At 39.3% G+C, this 19,087-nt stretch overlaps 1 protein-coding gene across 1 annotated transcript in view; it reads right to left on the minus strand.

Moving 5' to 3' along the window:
- Positions 1-19,087, minus strand: part of DMD (dystrophin) — a 2,099,690-nt gene that overhangs the window by 62,172 nt on the left and 2,018,431 nt on the right. The window contains exons 68-72 of the mRNA XM_032618871.1: positions 10,099-10,265; positions 7,712-7,823; positions 6,181-6,317; positions 5,413-5,451; positions 1,043-1,108 (exon numbers count right to left, since the gene is read on the minus strand). Coding sequence (XP_032474762.1) covers positions 1,043-1,108; positions 5,413-5,451; positions 6,181-6,317; positions 7,712-7,823; positions 10,099-10,265 — 521 coding nt within the window. The remainder of the gene's footprint in view (positions 1-1,042; positions 1,109-5,412; positions 5,452-6,180; positions 6,318-7,711; positions 7,824-10,098; positions 10,266-19,087) is intronic.

Raw genomic sequence — 19,087 nt, forward strand, 5'->3', positions numbered from 1 at the left:
CTATTCAAGACCTAATCGAACATTCCTGAAAACTAAAGGCTAAATCATGTCAAGAGGAGAAAGGAATCCTTCATACTAAAGGATGTGTGTGTTGGCCTAACCGTCTGAGGCAGTGAGTGGTGGACCACAGCTAGTTAAGTAGCTTTACATTTACGCTGCAGATGACAAGAGAAGTTGTACTTTTCTCCTTCACAGATTGATCCTCCTTTCACTGAGAAGAGGCCTTTGTTTTCACGAGAAAAGCTTCCCTAACAACGAATACACTCCGTACTTTACGCTATCCCATGTGTTTTTTGAGACAATTAAAGATTTCCACCGAAGACAGAATTATATATAGCTAGTTAATACTTCCTACGGTTGATACACATGTTCAGCAGTTAGACTATTGATAAAAGATAGATTCACAGTGAGCTCTCTATACATTCTGCCACTTTTTACCTTCAAACACCTCCTTCACCTCAAACAATAATAAAGTCTTTTTACAACTTAAAAGTGAACCAAACTCTTATGGATTTATTTAACAAGCATATCTTACAAGCAGCAATTTCGTTTTTAGATATAAAAGTTACCTCAAACACAAAGGAAGTGGGACAGAAAGGTCCAGGGATTAGGAAAATGAGTGATTCTCTTCTTTACAGCATATTATGGAAAATACACACAGAAATGGAAAGCCAGTGCTTTCATAGTCTCCATGTAACACAGTATAATTTCTTCATATACTTATGTCTGGTCTAGCAGTTTTCTAAGAAGGTTAGATGATTTCTAAGTCAACTGATTAAACGTGCTCAGTATACAAAACATAGCAAAGCTATCAGGAATGTTTAAAGGCCTGGGTTAGGGGAGACTGTTCTGCGCTGATGCTCTTATCCGTGTCCAAAAACAACATGCAGTGGAACGGCATGCACGTTAGAGGGCAAGCTGATTAGTAGAAATCAGACAAGATTGGGGAAAAAGAAAAGATTCGTTTAAAATTAATATAGGTTAGCTTTCCTTGGTTAGTTATTTCAATCAATATTTGCCTGGCATTCAACTAGTCTCATACCTGCTAGCATAATGTTCAATGCGTGAATGAGTATCATCGTGTGAAAGCTGAGGGGACGAGGCAGGCCTATAAGGCAGAAAATGTCATTAGTCACAGATACCATCCATTAATGGAGAAAAAACCCCCACCACACAGTTACGGTATATATACATGGCCTAGAATGCTTTTAGTCTAATACTGTGGCTAATGTACACGTTTAGCTGTTCCTGCATCTTAGATATCATCAAGTATTTAGAATCCAGGTTTGAGAGATAGCAGATACTTCTGCTTTTCTCAAAGGCCGTAAAGAGAGATCAAAAACTTCTCTGGAAAGTTTCAATTATAGAAAAGGTCGGGGGAGACGATCTCTACGTGACATTTTGTCCTCCTGTCTTGTAACGTCTCATATCCTAGAGTTCTGAAATTGTGTTAGCAGTATGTGGTTTAAAATTTTAAACAGTTTACACCTGTGCCATTTATCAGCTGCCTTCTTATTGAACGGAAACTGTACATTTGCCTAGTAAATTTGCAGTTAACGATATTAGTTCCAAAGAGGCCACACCAGTCCGTGACTACTTAAGATTCCACGTATCAAGATGTCTTGGTTTGTGCAATTCTGTAAAGAAGGAATACATCTACCAGTTTAGCAGCGGGACTATTATATTACTACTTCATAAAGCAAAATTCAAGGGCCCTAAATTATAATGTGATGTTTTAAAAAGAACGACTAACTTCAATAGGCCGTCAATATCGGAAATATTTCTTATTAGGGATACTGTGTGCTTATATACAGAGGGGAAAACAAGAGAGGAGGATTAGCAGGTATAGTCTATTTACTTTGGGGGTATAAAAACCTACTTTCTTTTGGCTTCACAGACGAGAATTTTGGTAGGGTTGACATGTTTTCACCTTTTCATATCTGATCTCTTAATTATCCTTGAAGTTTTTATAGTATCTTTTAGATTAACCTCAGGAAAAAATCCATCTGTTCTGAAAACCAGTTTGGGCTCGGGCTTTTTTGTTTTAACTGGAATAGGACAAAAGGTCGCTTCCATTTCTCTCCTGACACGGAAAGCCCTTAGGTAAAGGCGTGAATCAAAAAGTCAAGAGAAACCTATTCAGTAAGGATTAGTTTAGTCCAATGTCTAAGCAGCATTCAGGGACTTGGTCAGGACACTAAGAAGAGTATGTCTGTCTTTTCTTACATTAAAAAAAAAAAAAAAGAAGAAAGAAAGAAAAACGTGTCGTTACCTAGGCTTACATAGGAAATGTGCTAGAAATCTATACTTCTTAAGGAAGACACACAATCATAAGATGATTACAGCGCACTACAGCAAATAACCAGGGAACTGAAGTCTTGCCTGAGAGATAAATGTCTTATTCATGAAACCAAAGTTGTCTAGGTCAAGTGTCACCATAATCAAATTTGGAATGAATTACGAAGATGCTTAAACTGTCATGAGGAAACAAAAGGATGACTACCCAATTTACGAGGCAGATCCAAAGACTTCCAGGTGAATCTTCATTCTAGTTTTGGAGATAATCTGCTCATTTCTTAGAACCCTGGAACAGCCCATTATTAGAAAAAATGCTAACGTTTGTTTTGAAATATTCACTGCAGGTCAAGATAACTGAGAACCTGGATTCCTTAGTTTATAAGCCCTATCTTCTGGAACAGACCAGTCTTTCGATTGCATACTTCTTATAAGCTAAAAGCCCACCATCGAGGAAAATATATTAGTGTTTCCCCTTGTAACAGTCGCTACCTTGGTAGTGTAGAGAAGAACACATGAGACCTTGGAGCATAACTACACCGAGAAAGCTAGGCATGTAAATGCAAAATACCTGAATAAAATCTTAAACAGAAAATCTTATGCAGAGCTTTAATTCTTAGCCTTGAGGATACTTCCACGTTATTTTTCTTATGGATGTACACAGCACCTAAGACAGCATGCATAAGCTCAAGAACTCGTAATAACCAAGCAATCTAAAAAATATAGATATACGCTAACGGAGGTACTTATTAAACCAGAAAATGAGCCAAAAGGGAATACTGGTCAGAGAAGATTCATTTAAAAATCAAGAATTAGTAAAAGTACAAAACTACGTAGTCCAGAAACAAAACTAAATGCAATGTCTTCTAAAATGCTTTTCCAAGAGAAGGTGAGAATGCTGTTCTCCCTTCCTAAATACAAAATGATATACCCCCAAAAGGATTATTCCTACTCTTCCCATTACTGCTAATGGCCAATTCCATCCCACCCACCACCCTCTTCTCTTTTGTGACAACTCCATTAATAAGTTTTCAAAGCAGAATAGCTCAAAGAATATTGTTCGACTGTCTCATTTGTGGACAAACAATATAGAAGGCTTATGCTAGGTTTACTTTCAAATAAAATGACAAATGCAGGCAAATAAGGGTTTTTTTCTAAGGAAAAACAAAAGATCTGTATCTCAGTAAACTTTCAAATTCTGTGATCCATACTGAATGGATTAAATGCTGTCATCGTCACAGGATTTGTTAACATTGGATAGAGTTCTCGCAAAATCAAACACCTTAGGACCTGGCTCTTCTGCGTGAATAGAATAGCTTTACGATTCATTTTATAAATTATTTACCACCCCATGAGTAAAGACTTTAATAAAATTATCGGTTTTACAGGGACTTTAGCCTGCTGGGGTTGTTTTCTTCCTCAGAGTTAGAATTTCCCACTATTTCTGAATAATCTAGCATATTTTTTTATAAAAAGGCTAAGTGGGGCTAGGTTTCAGTTGTTAGAGAAGATATTTTTTAAAACAATGTTATTAATTTTAAAGTTCTTCAAAACTTAAGAAAGACAAACACCCTCTACTTAAGATAAGTTATATTAAACTGTCATGAATTTTTCTCATTAGCTTACGTATACAGTGAACTTCTTCCTCTAGTTAGTTATTCTTTATTATGTTGTGCTACCTCTATGTGTTTTAAAACATTAACCTTTAGCATATTTTTCTTTTGGATTGGTCAGTTGGTTAGATTTACTTTGTGTTGGAATAAGTTCTATTTGCTTATCAGGATCCAATCAGGCTGAGAATTTCAGTATACCAATTAAACTTTTTTTTTTAATTTATGAAAGGCTTTACCTTCTATAAACAAATAGACTACCTGGAATAGGGAAAATAAGTACCAATAGCAAGGAACATACCTGAATCTAAATAACTCCCCAAGTTGTTTAAGCATGATGATTAAAGAAATCGGGTATAGCTACCATATCTCAAAATTAAAGGGCACAATAATGCAGCTTTACAAAAGAAAGGAAAGTGTTATACTTCCTTTAGGCCATAAAAGACCTAAAATCAACTTCAATTGATACTTTGCATTTATCACTACAGGATTTTTTTTCTAAAAAAAAGACCTACTTTAAATTAAATTACACGGTGGAATAAAAAAGACCCAATAAAAATAAACTGAATTCTTATATAAGCCCGTCTTCCAAATTGGTCATTACCTTCTTATATATAATAGAGCTGTCTGACTTTAAATAAATATTTTAATAAAGTACACTTTGAAATACCAAAATTTTGTCATAAAAACCCCACACAATATAACTTTCAAACAATGCACACTTTGTTTGCTGATATTTAAATCACGGACTCTAAAAGGAGTTTTCTGATGACATTATAAACTCTGAGATAAATCAATTAACTGTTGACATCTAGTATTAGTAGTATTAATAATACACACCAATAATAATAACAAAGACTACAGTACACTTTCCTTCCAGTGTAAATGTGTGTTTATGAGCTGGGTATTTAGCTTGGAGAAGAGAGCAAAGTGAGTTTAGGTCAAAATTGAGAAACTCATGTATATAAACATTGATCCAATAGCATGGCATTACCTGATAAAAAGTCCACGTGTCTAATTGAAATTATTCAACCATACTCAACATCATACCATGAAACAAATTTTGCTTTTAAATAGTCCACTTATAACAGGCCCTAAAGAGTAAACCATCATCCTTTTGAAGGTCCTAAAGCATTAAATCTCTAGAAATATGGCTACAGAATGTTATTATGTAATCAGAAGGCTCTTCCCTGCGTATAATGAAAGAATATATAAACGTGTCTCCCAGGAACATAACTAACAACCCAACAATTCCTTTGATGTTAATTTGAACTCCAGGCCAGCATTTCTGCTGGTTTACATTTGACCAAGTGGGGACCTGAAAACCTCACTGATTCTCCTGATCTGTGGTGGATGGCACCCTCAAAGTCTTATCAAGGGAAAAATTTTTGAAATGAAGGAAGGGAAATTAAAACGTCTTTCAAAAAAACAAACAGGACAAAAATTTTAAAAAATCAAGCAAGCCAATGTGTTGGTGGTAGCAGCACCCTTCAGTGGAAGTACTCACGCAGAATCTACCGGCCAGAAGTTGATCAGAGTAACAGGACTGCAAAACAAAAAATGAGGTGGTGAAGAGAGACACAGGCAAACTCAGCCACACACACACACACACACACACACACACACACACACACACACACACACACAAAAATTACTGAAAGGTCAAAATAAATGAAGTGCAATTAAGTATGAACCATGGAAAGCAATGGCCAGACAAAGGTGAAAAGTGAATTAAAAGAAAACCAGTTGTGCGATTGCCATCAGAGTTATGGAAAAAAGAAGAGAAGGTTCAAAAGAGGTGAAGACATCATCATTTTGATCTAGAGAATCATAACTACTTACTGTGAAGAAATTTCCTGTGACTGTATTTTTTTCAAGGAGAAAAAAGTGACTAGATACGACCACACAATCGGATACAAAAAGACACACGCCTACTGATTTGTAAGGGAGGAAAATCAAAATGAAATCTTGGAATCACTCATTTGTAAACAGTCCCATATTTCTTGCAAGCCTCGTGAGGTAATTAGGAGCCGGAACGTGGTGGTTTACTCCCTGTGAGGTAAAGTTTAACTTTTGGAAAAGGTCATCGTCATGGGACAATTTACATGGAAAATGGCAACTGAACATCAGCTTGCTTTTCTCTTTTTAGATACAGTAAATCTAAAGAAAGAAATAGGAGAGACTGTTTGCATTTGGGAGTGAAGGAAGGTATTCAGCTGAGAGGAGCTCAGAGATACGTCAACTGAGAGGCTGGTTTGCTTTGGCCACTACTCACGTTTCCATGTTGTCCCCCTCTAAGACCGTCTGCACTGGCAGGTAGCCCATTCGGGGATGCTTCGCAAAATACCTTTTGGTTCGAAATTTGTTTTTCAGTACCTTGGCAAAGTCTCGAACATCTTCTCCCGATGTAGTCTGAAAGGGAAATCATGCTGACATCAGACTTGGGGAAGGGGTATAATCTCAAGAGAAAGCACAATTCCAGTGTTCTGCCTCGGAGCACTTGTTTTATTATAATTAAGAGCAGTAGGAGTTGAGAGCAAAGGCTTTGGAATCACATGAAAACACGGTTTTGAAACCAGACCTGCCATTTACTAGTGGGGTTAACGTGGGTGAGTTATTTACCTATCCAAGGCTCCAATCACCTATAAAATCGGGGCAGTAACACCTCAGTAAGTTGTGATGATGAATAAATGAAGTATACCAACTAGTGGGCTACCCAACGAATGGTAATTTATAGAAGTCTGGAGGTCAGAAAGTTGACCTTCCGTTTTGCCACACTTTACAGTAGTTTTAAAACGATTTTGTCCACACTGCTCTAGTGTTTCACCCACTAAATACCATTCTATTCACAGCATGGTACATTCTCCATCAATGAGTACCTTTGCAAAAGGAAGCAAAATGAGGAAGACAATGAAATAACTGGGAGAATCACTCCGAAGATGGAAGAGAGAAAAGCTCTAAAGCAGAGCTTCTCAAACTTTGATGTGTTGGATACCACCAGCAGACCTTGCTAAAATGCAGGCTTTGATTTACAAAGTCCAAGGTGGGCCCTGAGGCTCTGCATTCCTAATAAGCTTCCAGGTGATGCCAATGCGGCTGGTCCACAGATCACACTTTGAATAGCAAGCAGCTAGTGTTTAAGGAATAAAAGATTTACACCCAGGCCTGTGTCCACCAAGTCCAGGCCCTTTCCATTTCGCCAGTGATTTCTCAAAGTCCTATTGGCCACTGAGCATTTTCCCACAACAACTTCTTAGGAGGCGACTCCAGCTCTTAATTATAGAACCTTGGGCAAGCTTTTTTAACCTTAGGATCTCAAGAGTCCTCAACTATAAAAAGGGGATAAAAATAATACCTATCTCACACAGAGTAGTTTAAAAGGTAAACACCTAGCATTTAGTTGGTAAGTGTGAGCAACATTAATTTAAGTGGTGGATTGCAAATTTTAAGGAACCTATATTACCCCACCCCACACCCAACGTGCCCCATGGCCGTAACACCTCTGCGCACAGCCGCTAGGGACGTGCAAAATAAACGTGAAAATGTCTTCCCTACAACCCACGAAAACAGAAGAAAAACCTATTGATTCACCCAACAATATGTGTCGAGTGTCTACGACAGTCCACGTGTGCCAGGCATCGCACTAGGGATAAGGTAAATCCCGGAGTCTACGGTTTGGAGCCTCTTTAGCTGGGCAACATCTGGGGAACTTACAAATCACAGCGTGACACATGATCTGTAAGACTGTACAAAACTGAAACTTCTTCCAGGTGAACTAAGTCCCGTCAGGGAGGAATCCAACTTACCGGAGTGCAATATTCCACCATGGGATAGTGCATTTTGTGGCCTTTTGCAACGCGACCAGAAAAGAAGCAACTTTGGCAGATGTCATAATTAAAGTGCTTTAGACTCCTGTACCTGGTAAAGAACAAAGACAAACATATATGTATTTCTTCAGATCAAATTCCCAAAGAACACCCTTTAATAAACCTCCTTCCACACTGTCTTAATTCTGGAAACAGAACGCAGGGTTCATTAATCCCACAAGGTAAGTGATTAACTTCCTACTTCCAGATTTCTCTGGTGCTTCTCCTACAGTATCAAAATGTTTTGGCAGAAAGATTACCCTACAAACATTCGGAAGGAGGGCAGAAAAACTCAGCTCTTATTTAAACTCCACTAGGAACTCTTTCAGATTAAGCAGGAAGATAGTGGCGAACTTCCAGGCTTTTGAAGACCAGATACTAGAGTTTGAAAGAACCTCCAGAAAGGATAGATTGATGCATTGCGGGCTCCCGTACCCATCAAAAAGGCACAAAAGTTTTCTGAGGGAATTATTTTCAAAAAAAAAAAAAATGATAAAGATAAAGCATTTCACAAGACAAAAGAAAATTAAACAAGAACTCTCAATTAAAGCAAATCTTGCTTTAACTACATTTTCTGATTGACGGAGATGACTCATATTCAGATTGTCACTTGGATCATCTCTTTTATCTGTCTCTCTTCAGAAATCCCTCATCACATTACCTCCACGTGATAATGGAAGCCCCAAGAAAAGACACATCTTGGGTAAGATGCAAGTATTACATGGTACATTTCCCCCCCATTCTCAGAATACTGTATTCTTCATTTCATACCCTCCCTGGCTTGTGCTTTCTCAGATAAGAATCTTAGCCAATTAAAATAAACATATTCCTTATGTCACATATGGGAACGTGGGGAAAGAAGCTACTGTTTTTAGATCCCAACCGTCTTCTGAGAGTGGGGGAAAGGAGGAAAGAGAAGTGCTCATTCCTAAAATAATCTACTTTCATAAGGGCAAAAGAAGTGAATGTGAAAATGCTCTCTTTGATCCTCCAAAGCATTCTCCTTTTTCATTTTATAAAACTTCCCCCAGCATACAAATCTTACCAGCGAAGGAAGCTAAGAAAAGATAGGTAAGAAATGCAGTGGAGCCCCACCCCCCGCCCCCCAGCCCCCAGCATCACTCTTACCTGCCAAAACCAGGAAGGAAAAAAGGTGTCCTGTGCAAGCACTGCCTACTCAATGCTGTCTATCTAGGCTTTAGAAACCTCTGAAGGTTTCTGCAAAACCTCTTTGTAAACAGCATGAAGTATGGTAGGACAAACACCAACGGTAAAGGAGCACAGTGAGTGAAAAGCACACAAATGGTACGAAGCAGTTATTAGGAAACAAAGTAATGAAACAAGTCTAAGCATAACCAGAAATGAGTGTCTACTTAGCTGATAAGTGGATTCTGAACAGCCATAGATGATATAGCTAGTTTACAACTTGACGGCTTATTCGTTGCTATGGAAACCTTGATGTTGATCCACATGTTTAAATACACCATCATTTCAGAATCTGGATTTGGGACTGTTGTTCAATAATATTAATTCATTTAAAAATAATCCTGTCTCCCCAAACAGATCAATAAGACTGAAGATTTCAGAGCCAATCAATCGTTTTCTGGGACATTTCAAGAATATCAGAATAATAACCTGCGATGTTTCCTACCACTTTCACTTTTCAATTTATAAGGAACGTTTTCTTTTTTTTAGCTGCTTTGTGAATCTTTCATTTACTTGCACACTTTATATTCAGTCCCTCAGAAGTTCATTAGGATACTATGAAAAGAGCGCAATCAGATTCACAGATAAAGAAGTATGTTCTAGGGTGCTCGAAACAATTCTTGTTACCTTAGGGCAAGAACAGTGGTGCAAAGTGATTAAGAGAGTGAGCTGCCATGACGGGTCTCCCAAAATAGAATCATCCCTTAGTTTTATAACTGATTCTTGGAGAGTTTCTATAAACAGAAAAGACCATGGAAAAAAAAGAAAGAGATGACCAAAATGTTTTGGTTCGAGGAAAGAGGAGGTACAGTTAATCTGTATATACTTGATGGACAGATATCTTGGTGGAGACAGGCAGTCAGTCCCGATCGACCCAGAACATGGCTCTGCAGAGCTGAAGAGTGAAGGCGGAGAAAGACGCCTGCCTAATGAGGTAGATCCACTAAGACAACCCAGTGATCAGGGGAGTGACGGGAGTGATCAATGCTCCAGCCTGATCACCTCCTCTCCCACTATGCAGAGGACCAAACTAACAGCAACTGGTAGAGGAGATAAAAGATCAAGTCATAAAAAGGTGAGAAATGATCAAATAAAATGACATTTGGGGGCGTTCCTCATACCTGAAGCCGATGATTGGACACTCCTTGCAGATGTTACACTTGGCCTGATGCTTCGCGGTCTCCGCAGCAGCCACTCTATGCAGGACGGGCAGCCATACCATGGACTGGGGTTCCAGTCTCATCCAGTCTAGGAAGAGGGCCGCTTCAATCTCAGGCTTATTATTAGCCTGCAAAGACAGGAGGCCGAAGAATGCAAGGAGAGAAGGTAAGAAGGTAAAGGAGGCAAATGTCAGCTCAGGTAACGCGTTAAAGAAAGAAAGAAAGATCAATAGTGGCACAGTGAGGCCAACTCTTCACAGGCTGTTTCTGCAAATGTCCCCCCAGCATCTACACAAGTCACCTACCCCTAAAGCTTTGGGAAACTGCTATTACCCTGTTTGGCTACTAGATGACAAGAAAGCAAAGCAAAGCAAAACAAACAAACGGAAAAAGTAAAGCAAAATACACACCTGGGAGAGACTATATTTAGCTCCAGTTTTGGAACAGATACATAAAAGTTAGCCAGAAGTAAAATGCAAGCATTTGTTGATAAAATTTCAAAGGAGAAAAAGAAAAAAAAAAAAAAAAAACAACTCAAGGAACTATCGCTCCCTTTTTTTCTAGTGAATCTGTTTCTCAGTGTTTCATAGAATCATAATGAAGAGGCTTTACAATTCATCTGGTCCCAAAGCTTCATTTTAGAGACAAGACAGCTGAGATGTAGATGAGCGAAGTGGCTTTTTCAAAGGCCAGACAACTAACTCCCTGGCAGCAGAGCTGATACTAGCATCCAAACCTCCTGGTCTAGTGCTGTTTTCATGGTGGCCTGCTGCTTTTCTGTCGGTCTGTCTGTCTCTAGTTCTCTCTTTCGGAGTCTAAGTTAAATAAATACCATTCTTCCCAGCGAGTACAATGATTTTAGAAAATTCAAAATATTACTTATCCATCACTTGATTGGTATGTTACCACAGTCAACATTTTAATTATATGTTGTTTTTAACCCTACAAGACCGTGTTTCGTGTTTTTATACTGTTAGATTGACCCATATATTGACCACTTTTGGGGAGTTTGTTTCTCATTGCGTCCTTCATCTCAATTCTCCCATCTGGGATCAGTTCTGCCAAAGTGTATCCTTCAGTATTTCCTTTTGTTAAGTGTCTGTTGATGGCTAATCTCTCAGATTCTGTTTGCCTGAAAGTCTCTTTTTCTATGCACATTCTTGATTGCTATCCTCACTGGGTATAGATTTTTAGATTGAAAGGGTTTTTTTGTTTTCCTTGTTGTGTTTCGTTTTCTTTGTTTTGATTTTGTTTCAGCACACTGAAATATCATTCCACCTTTATCTCACTTTCTCTGCTGCTAACTGTTGATAAGTCAGCTGTGAAGCTCTTGGTTCCTTGAAGGTCATCTGTCCTTTTCCTGTCTTGTACTGTACTTCTAGGATTTTATTGATACGTTTTAGGATTCATGGGGCTTCATGAAACTGTGGGTTAGGCTCTTTAGTCAGCTCTGGAATCTTCTCAGTCATGATCTCAACAAATACTGCCTCTTCTCCATTCCCTCTCTCCTCTGCTTACAGAAACCTATTAGGTAAATGGTAGACTTTCTCAATCTAACCTCCATTTCTCTAAACAGGCTTTCCTTAGTTTTCCTCTATTTTCGGTCTTTCTGTGCTTCATTCCCAATACTTCCTTCTGCCCTACTGCCTGGGTATCTAGTTCTCTCCTTAGCAGCATCCAGTCTACTGTAAGCCCATACATTAAGTTTTAAATTTTGATTATTGTACTTTTTAGTATCTATAAGTTGTATTTGGTCATTTTTTAAACATCTTTATTGGAGTATAATTGCTTTACAATGGTGTGTTAGTTTTGCTGTATAACAAAGTGAATCAGCTATACATATACATATATCCCCATATCTCCTCCCTCTTGCATCTCCCTCCCACCCTCCCTAATCCCACCCCTCTAGGTGGTCACAGCGCACCGAGCTGATCTCCCTGTGCTATGCAGCTGCTTCCCACTAGCTATCTATTTTGCACTTGGTAGTGTATATATGTCCATGCCACTCTTTCACTTCGTCCCAGCTTACCCTTCCCCCTCCCTGTGTCCTCAACTCCATTCTCTACATCTGTGTCTTTATTCCTGTCCTGCCCCTAGGTTCTTCAGAACCATTTTTTTTGATTCCATATATATGTGTTAGCATGCGATATTTGTTTTTCTCTTTCTGGCTTCACTCTGTATGACAGACTCTAGGTCCATCTACCTCACTACAAATAACTCAATTTCGTTTCTTTTTATGGCTGAGTAATATTCCATTGAACATATGTGCCACATCTTCTTTATCCATTCATCCGATGATGGACACTCAGGTTGTTTCCATCTTCTGGCTATTGTAAATAGAGCTGCAATGAACATTTTGGTACATGACTCTTCTTGAACTATGGTTTTCTCAGGGTATATGCCCAGTAGTGGGATGGCTGGGTCGTATGGTAGTTCTATTTTTAGTTTTTTAAGGAACCTCCATACTGTTCGCCATAGTGGCTGTATCAATTTACATTCCCACCAACAGTGCAAGAGGGTTCCCTTTTCTCCACACCCTCTCCAGCATTTATTGTTTGTAGATTTTTTGATGATGGCCATTCTGACTGGTGTGAGGTGATACCTGATTTTAGTTTTGATTTGCATTTCTCTAATGATTAGTGATGTTGAGCATCCTTTCATGTGTTTGTTGGCAATCTGTATGTCTTCTTTGGAGAAATGTCTATTTAGGTCTTCTGCCCATTTTTGGATTGGGTTGTTTTTTTGTTATTGAGCTGCACGAGCTGCTTATAAATTTTGGAGGTTAATCCTTTGTCAGTTGCTTCATTCACAAATATTTTCTCCCATTCTGAGGGTTGCCTTTTCTTCTTGTTTATGCTCCTTTGCTGTGCAAAAGCTTTTAAGTTTCGTTAGGTCCCATTTGTTTATCTTTGTTTTTATTTCCATTTCTCTAGGAGCTGGGTCACAAAGGATCTTGCTGTGATTTATGTCATAGAGTGTTCTGCCTATGTTTTCCTCTAAGAGTTTGATAGTGTCTGGCCTTATATTTAGGTCTTTAATCCAATTTGAGTTTATTTTGGGGTATGGTGTTAGGGAGTGTTCTGATTTCATTCTTTTACATGTAGCTGTCCAGTTTTCCCCAGCACCACTTATTGAAGAGGCTGTCTTTTCTCCATTGTATAGTCTTGCCTCCTTTATCAAAAATAAGGTGACCATATCTGCATGGGTTTACCTCTGGGCTTTCTACCCTGTTCCATTGATCTATATTTCTGTTTTTGTGCCAGTACCATAGTGTCTTGATTACTGTAGCTTTGTAGTATAGTCTGAAGTCCAGGAGCCTGATTCCTCCAACTCCGTTTTTCGTTCTAAAGATTGCTTTGGCTATCCGCGGTCTTCTGTGTTTCCATACAAATTGTGAAATTTTTTGTTCTAGTTCTGTGAAAAATGCCATTGGTGGTTTGATAGGGATTGCACTGAATCTGTAGATTGCTTTAGGTAGTAGAGTCATTTCCATAATGTTGACTCTTGCAATCCAGGAACATGGTATATCTCTCCATCTGTTTGTATCATCTTTAATTTCTTTCATCAGTGTCTTATGGTTTTCAGCATACAGGTCTTTTGTCTCCTCAAGTAGGTTTATTCCTAGGTATTTTATTCTTTTTGTTGCAAAGGTAACTGGGAGTGTTTCCTTAATTTCTGTTTCAGATTTTTCATCATTAGTGCATTAATTTTGTATGCTGTTACTTTACCAAATTAATTGATTAGCACTAGTAGTTTTCTGGTAGCATCTTTAGGATTCTCTATGTATAGTATCATGTCATCTGCAAACAGTGACAGCTTTACTTCTTCTTTTCTGATTTGGATTCCTTTTATTTCTTTTTCTTCTCTGAATGCCGTAGCTAGGACTTCCAAAGCTATGTTGAATAAGAGTGGTGAGAGTGGGCAACCTTGTCTTGTTCCTGACCTCAGAGGAAATGCTTTCAGTTTTTCACCATTGAGAATGATGCTGGCTGTGGGTTGGTCATATATGACCTTTATTACGTTGAGGCAAGTTCCCTCTGTGCCTACTTTCTGGAGGGTTTTTATCATAAAGGGGTGCTGGATTTTGTCGAAAGTTTTTCTGTATCTACTGAGATGACCATATGGTTTTTCTCCTTCAATTTGTTAATGTGGTGGATCAGATAGACTGATTTGTGTATACTGAAGAATCCTTGCATTACTGGGATAAACCCCATCGGATTATGGTGTATGATCCTTTTGATGTGCTGTCGGATTCAGGTTGCTAGTATTTTGTTGAGGATTTTTGCATCTATGTTCATCAGTGATATTGGCCTGTAGTTTTCTTTGTGACATCTTTGTCTGGTTTTGGTATCAGGGTGATGGTGGCCTCATAGAATGAGTTCAGGAGTATTCCTCCCTCTGCTATATTTTGTAAGAGCTTGAGAAGGATAGGTGTTAGCTCTTTTCTAAATGTTTGATAGAATTCGCCTGTGAAGCCATCTAGTCTTGGACTTTTGTTCGTTGGAAGATTTTTAATCACAGTCTCAATTTCAGTGCTTGTGACTGGTCTGTTTATATTTTCTATTTCTTCCTGGTTCAGTCTCGGAATGTTGTGCTTTGCTAAGAATTTGTCCATTTCTTCCAGGTTGTCCATTTTATTGGCATAGAGTTGCTTGTAGTAATCTCTGATGATCCTTTGTATTTCTGCAGTGTCAGTTGTTACTTCTTTTTCATTTCTAATTCTATTGATTTGAGTCTTCTTTTTTATTTTGATGAGTCTGGCAAATGGTTTATCGGTTTTGTTTATCTTCTCAAAGAACCAGCTTTTAGTTTTATTGATCTTTGCTACTGTTTCCTTCATTTCTTTTTCATTTATTTCTGATCTGATCTTTATGATTTATTTCCTTCTGTTAACTCTGGGGCTTTTTGGTTCTCCTTTCTGTAACTGCTTTAGGTGTAAGGTTAGATTGTTTTTTTTGTGTGGTACACAGGTCTCTCACTGTTGTGGCCTCTCCCGTTGCGGAGCACAGGTTCCGGACGCGCAGGCTCAGGGCCGTGGCTCACGGGCCCAGCCGCTCCCCGGCATGTGGGATCTTCCCGGACCGGGGCACGAAACCGTGTCCCGTGCATCGGCAGGCAGAATCTCAACCACTGTGCCACCAGGGAAGCCCCGGTTAGATTGTTTATTTGAGATGTTTCTTGTTTCTTGAGGTAGGAATGTATTGCTACAAACTTTCCTCTTAGAACTGCTTTTGCTGCATCCCATAGGTTTTGGGTTGTCGTGTTTTCATTGTCATTTGTTTCTAGGTATTTTTTGATTTCCTCTTTGATTTCTTCAGTCATCTCTTGGTTATTTAGTAGTGTATTGTTTAGCCTCCATGTTTTTGTAGTTTCTACAGATTTTTTCCTGCAATTGATATCTAGTCTCACAGCATTGTGGTTGGAAAAGATGCGTGATACGATTTCAATTTTCTTAAGTTTACCAAGGCTTCATTTGTGACCCAAGATATGATCTGTCCTGGAGAATGTTTCATGAGCACTTGGGAAGAATGTGTATTCTGTTGTTTTTGGATGGAATGTCCTATAAATATCAATTAAGTCCATCTTGTTTAATGTATCATTTAAAGCTTGTGTTTCCTTATTTATTTTCATTTTGGATGATCTGTCCATGGGTGTAAGTGGGGTGTTAAAGTCCCCTACTGTGATTGCATTACTGTCGATTGCCCCTTTTATGGCTGTTAACATTTGCCTTATGTATTGAGGTGCTCCTATGTTGGATGCATAAATATTTACAATTGTTATCTTCTTCTTGGATTGATGCCTTGATCATTGTGTAGTGTCCTTCTTTGTGTCTTGTAATAGTCTTCATTTTAAAGTCTATTTTGTCTGATATGAGAATTGCTACTCCAGCTTTCTTCTGGTTTCCATTTGCATGGAATATCTTTTCCATCCCCTCACTTTCAGTCTGTATGTGTCCCTAAGTCTGACGTGGGTCTCGTGTAGACAGCATATATACGGGTCTTGTTTTTGTATCCATTCAGCCAGTCTATGTCTTTTGGTTGGAGCATTTACATTTAAGGTAATTATCAATATGTATGTTCCTATTACCATTTTCTTAATTGTTTGGGGTTTGTCATTGTAGGTCGTTTCCTTCTCTTGTGTTTCCTGCCTAGAGAAGTTCCTTTAGTGTTTGTTGTATAGCTGGTTTGGTGGTGCGGAATTCTCTTAGCTTTTGCTTGTCTGTAAAGGTTTCAATTTCTCCGTTGAATCTGAATGGGATCGAATGGGATCCTTGCTGGGTAGACTAATCCTGGTTGTAGCTTCTTCCCTTTCATCACTTTAAACATGTCTTGCCACTCCCTTCTGGCTTGCAGAGTTTCTGTTGAAAGATCAGCTGTTAACCTTATCGGGATTCCCACGTATGTTATTTGCTGCTTTTCTCTTGCTGCTTTTAATATTTTTTCTTTGCATTTAATTTTTGATAGTTTGTTTAATATGTGTCTTGGCGTGTTTCTCCTTGGATTTATCCCCTATGGGACTCTGTACTTACTGGATTTGATTGACTATTTCTTTTCCCATATTGGGGAAGTTTTCAACTATAAACTCTTCAAATATTTTCTCAGTCCCCTTCTTTTTCTCTTCTTCTTCTGGGACCCCTATAATTCGAATGTTGGTGCATTTAATGTTGTCCCCGTGGTCTCTGAGACTGTCCTCAATTCTTTTCATTCTTTTTTCTTTATTCTGCTCTGCGGCAGTTATTTCCACTATTTTATCTTCCAGGTCACTTATCCGTTCTTCTGCCTCAGTTATTCTGCTACTGATCCCTTCTAGAGAGTTTTTAATTTCATGTATTGCGTTGTTCATCATTGTTTGTTTGCTCTTTCGTTCTTCTAGGTCCTTGTTAAAGGTTTCTTGTATTTTCTCCATTCTATTTCCAAGATTTTGGGTCATCCTTCCTCTCATTACTCTGAATTCTTTTTCAGGTAGACTGCCAATTTCCTCCTCATTTGTTTGGTCTGGTGGGTTTTTACCTTGCTCCTTCATCTGCTGTGTATTTCTCTGTCTTCTCATTTTGCTTAACTTACTGTGTTTGGGGTCTCCTTTTCACAGGTTGCAGGTTCGTAGTTCCTTTTCTTTTTGGTGTCTGCCCCCAGTGGCTAAGGTTGGTTCAGTGGCTTGTGTAGGCTCCCTGGTGGAGGGGACTGGTGCCTGTGTTCTGGTGGATGAGGCTGGATCTTGTCTTTCTGGTGGGCAGGACCGCGCCCCGTGGTGTGTTTTGGGGTGCCTGTGACCTTATTACGATTTTAGGCAGCCTATCTGCTAATGGCTGGGGTTGTTTCTGTCTTACTAGTTGTTTGGCATGGGTTGTCCAGCACTGTAGCTTGCTGGTCGTTGAGTGGAGGTGGGTCTTAGCATTGAGATGGAGATCTCTGGGAGATTTTCACCGTTTGATATTACATGGAGCCAGGAGGTCTCTGGTGGACCAATGTCCTGAACTCAGCTCCCCCACCTCAGAGGCACAGGCCTGACACCTGGCCGGAGCACCAAGACCCTGTCAGCCATACGGCCAGACCAAGTTCAGCTAAAGTTGTGATACTTATTTCCCTTGTAGTAGTCCACATGGTATTAAGAGGCACCGTGGGAAGAGTATATTAGTAGGTACCATGTCTTGGGTCCTGTGGATTACCTTTTCCTTCAGCCACACCACCTCCTGGCAAGTCTTGAGGAGAAGGGGCTCCTGCCAGCGTGAACTGGACCCCACAATGTCCCAAAGCCAAAGCCCCAGCAAGTCCTGAGGAGACTTGGCTCCCATTAGCATGGACTCGACCCCGTGTTGTCCTGAAGCCCCTGGGCTGTCAGCATGGACTCAACCCCATGTGTTCCAGAAGCCAAAGCCCCAGAGGGTCCTGAGGAGACCAGGTTCACGTCAGCTGCCCGGGGGAGCCCTATTTGGTCATTTTTTAAGATCACTTCTACAGTCTGTAGTTCCCTAAAGATATTTTTCAATGTTGTTTCTTATTTTTTTGAGTATATACATAGTTTTTAAAAAATCCTCTCTTTCTAATGATTCCAAGATATGAAATTATTGCGGGTCTGCTTCCGGGGTCTGTTATTTCTGCTGGTTCTCACTGTAGTTTCTTGTGGGCTTAATTCTCTTTACTATGAACTATAATAAGCTTAAAAATATTTCCTGGAGATACTTTGAGCCCTAGAATGAAAGTGCCTTCTCCAGAGACAATTTTCATTTGCTTTTGCCAAGAGCCAACCAAAGGGCACTACCTATTCTGAGACCAATTTACACTGAATACGTGATGGGATATTTAGTATCATACAAGTAATGAGTATGTGAATGGCAAACCCACGTTGCTTCTCTTGGAATGTGGTCTGCTAGTAAGGAATCTATTCACACTTCAGACAAAAAGCGCAAATGAACTCTTTGGCCAACCGAATAGTAGGATCTGGACCGACAGGTCATTTGGCTTGTAACACTACTTCAGTAGTACTCCACTCGTTACCCCTGATTATAAATTTAACACCATTATAATGAGCTGTTTAACCTTGAATTTCCTAGCTGCAAAATGGTGTCAACTCAAGCTACTGATCAAAAGCTTTTGTTGAGTACTTCTCTCTGTGTAGAGTGCCATCACAGAGGTACTTTGTGAAAATTTTCTTAAAAATTAAAAAAGAATTACAGAATCTGAAGATAAAAGGGACCATGGAAGTGAATTCATACTTTTGGAATGGCACCACAGAGCTGTAAGACTTTCAGCGGTCACCGAGTTCAAACTTACCCAATGTCAGTGTGTTCTTATAGCCGCTATATAAATACCACCCGTGTGAGGGAGCAAATGGATGACCCTGAACGTTTGTGTACAGGTACCCCTGTCAAAAGTGCTTCATCACACTGAGCTGAAATCCACCAGCATAGCCAATAGGAGCAGAGGCTCCAGAGTCCAACCACAAGCGTTCA

Source organism: Phocoena sinus, chromosome X, assembly GCF_008692025.1.
Source record: "Phocoena sinus isolate mPhoSin1 chromosome X, mPhoSin1.pri, whole genome shotgun sequence".
Lineage (NCBI taxonomy): Eukaryota > Metazoa > Chordata > Mammalia > Artiodactyla > Phocoenidae > Phocoena > Phocoena sinus.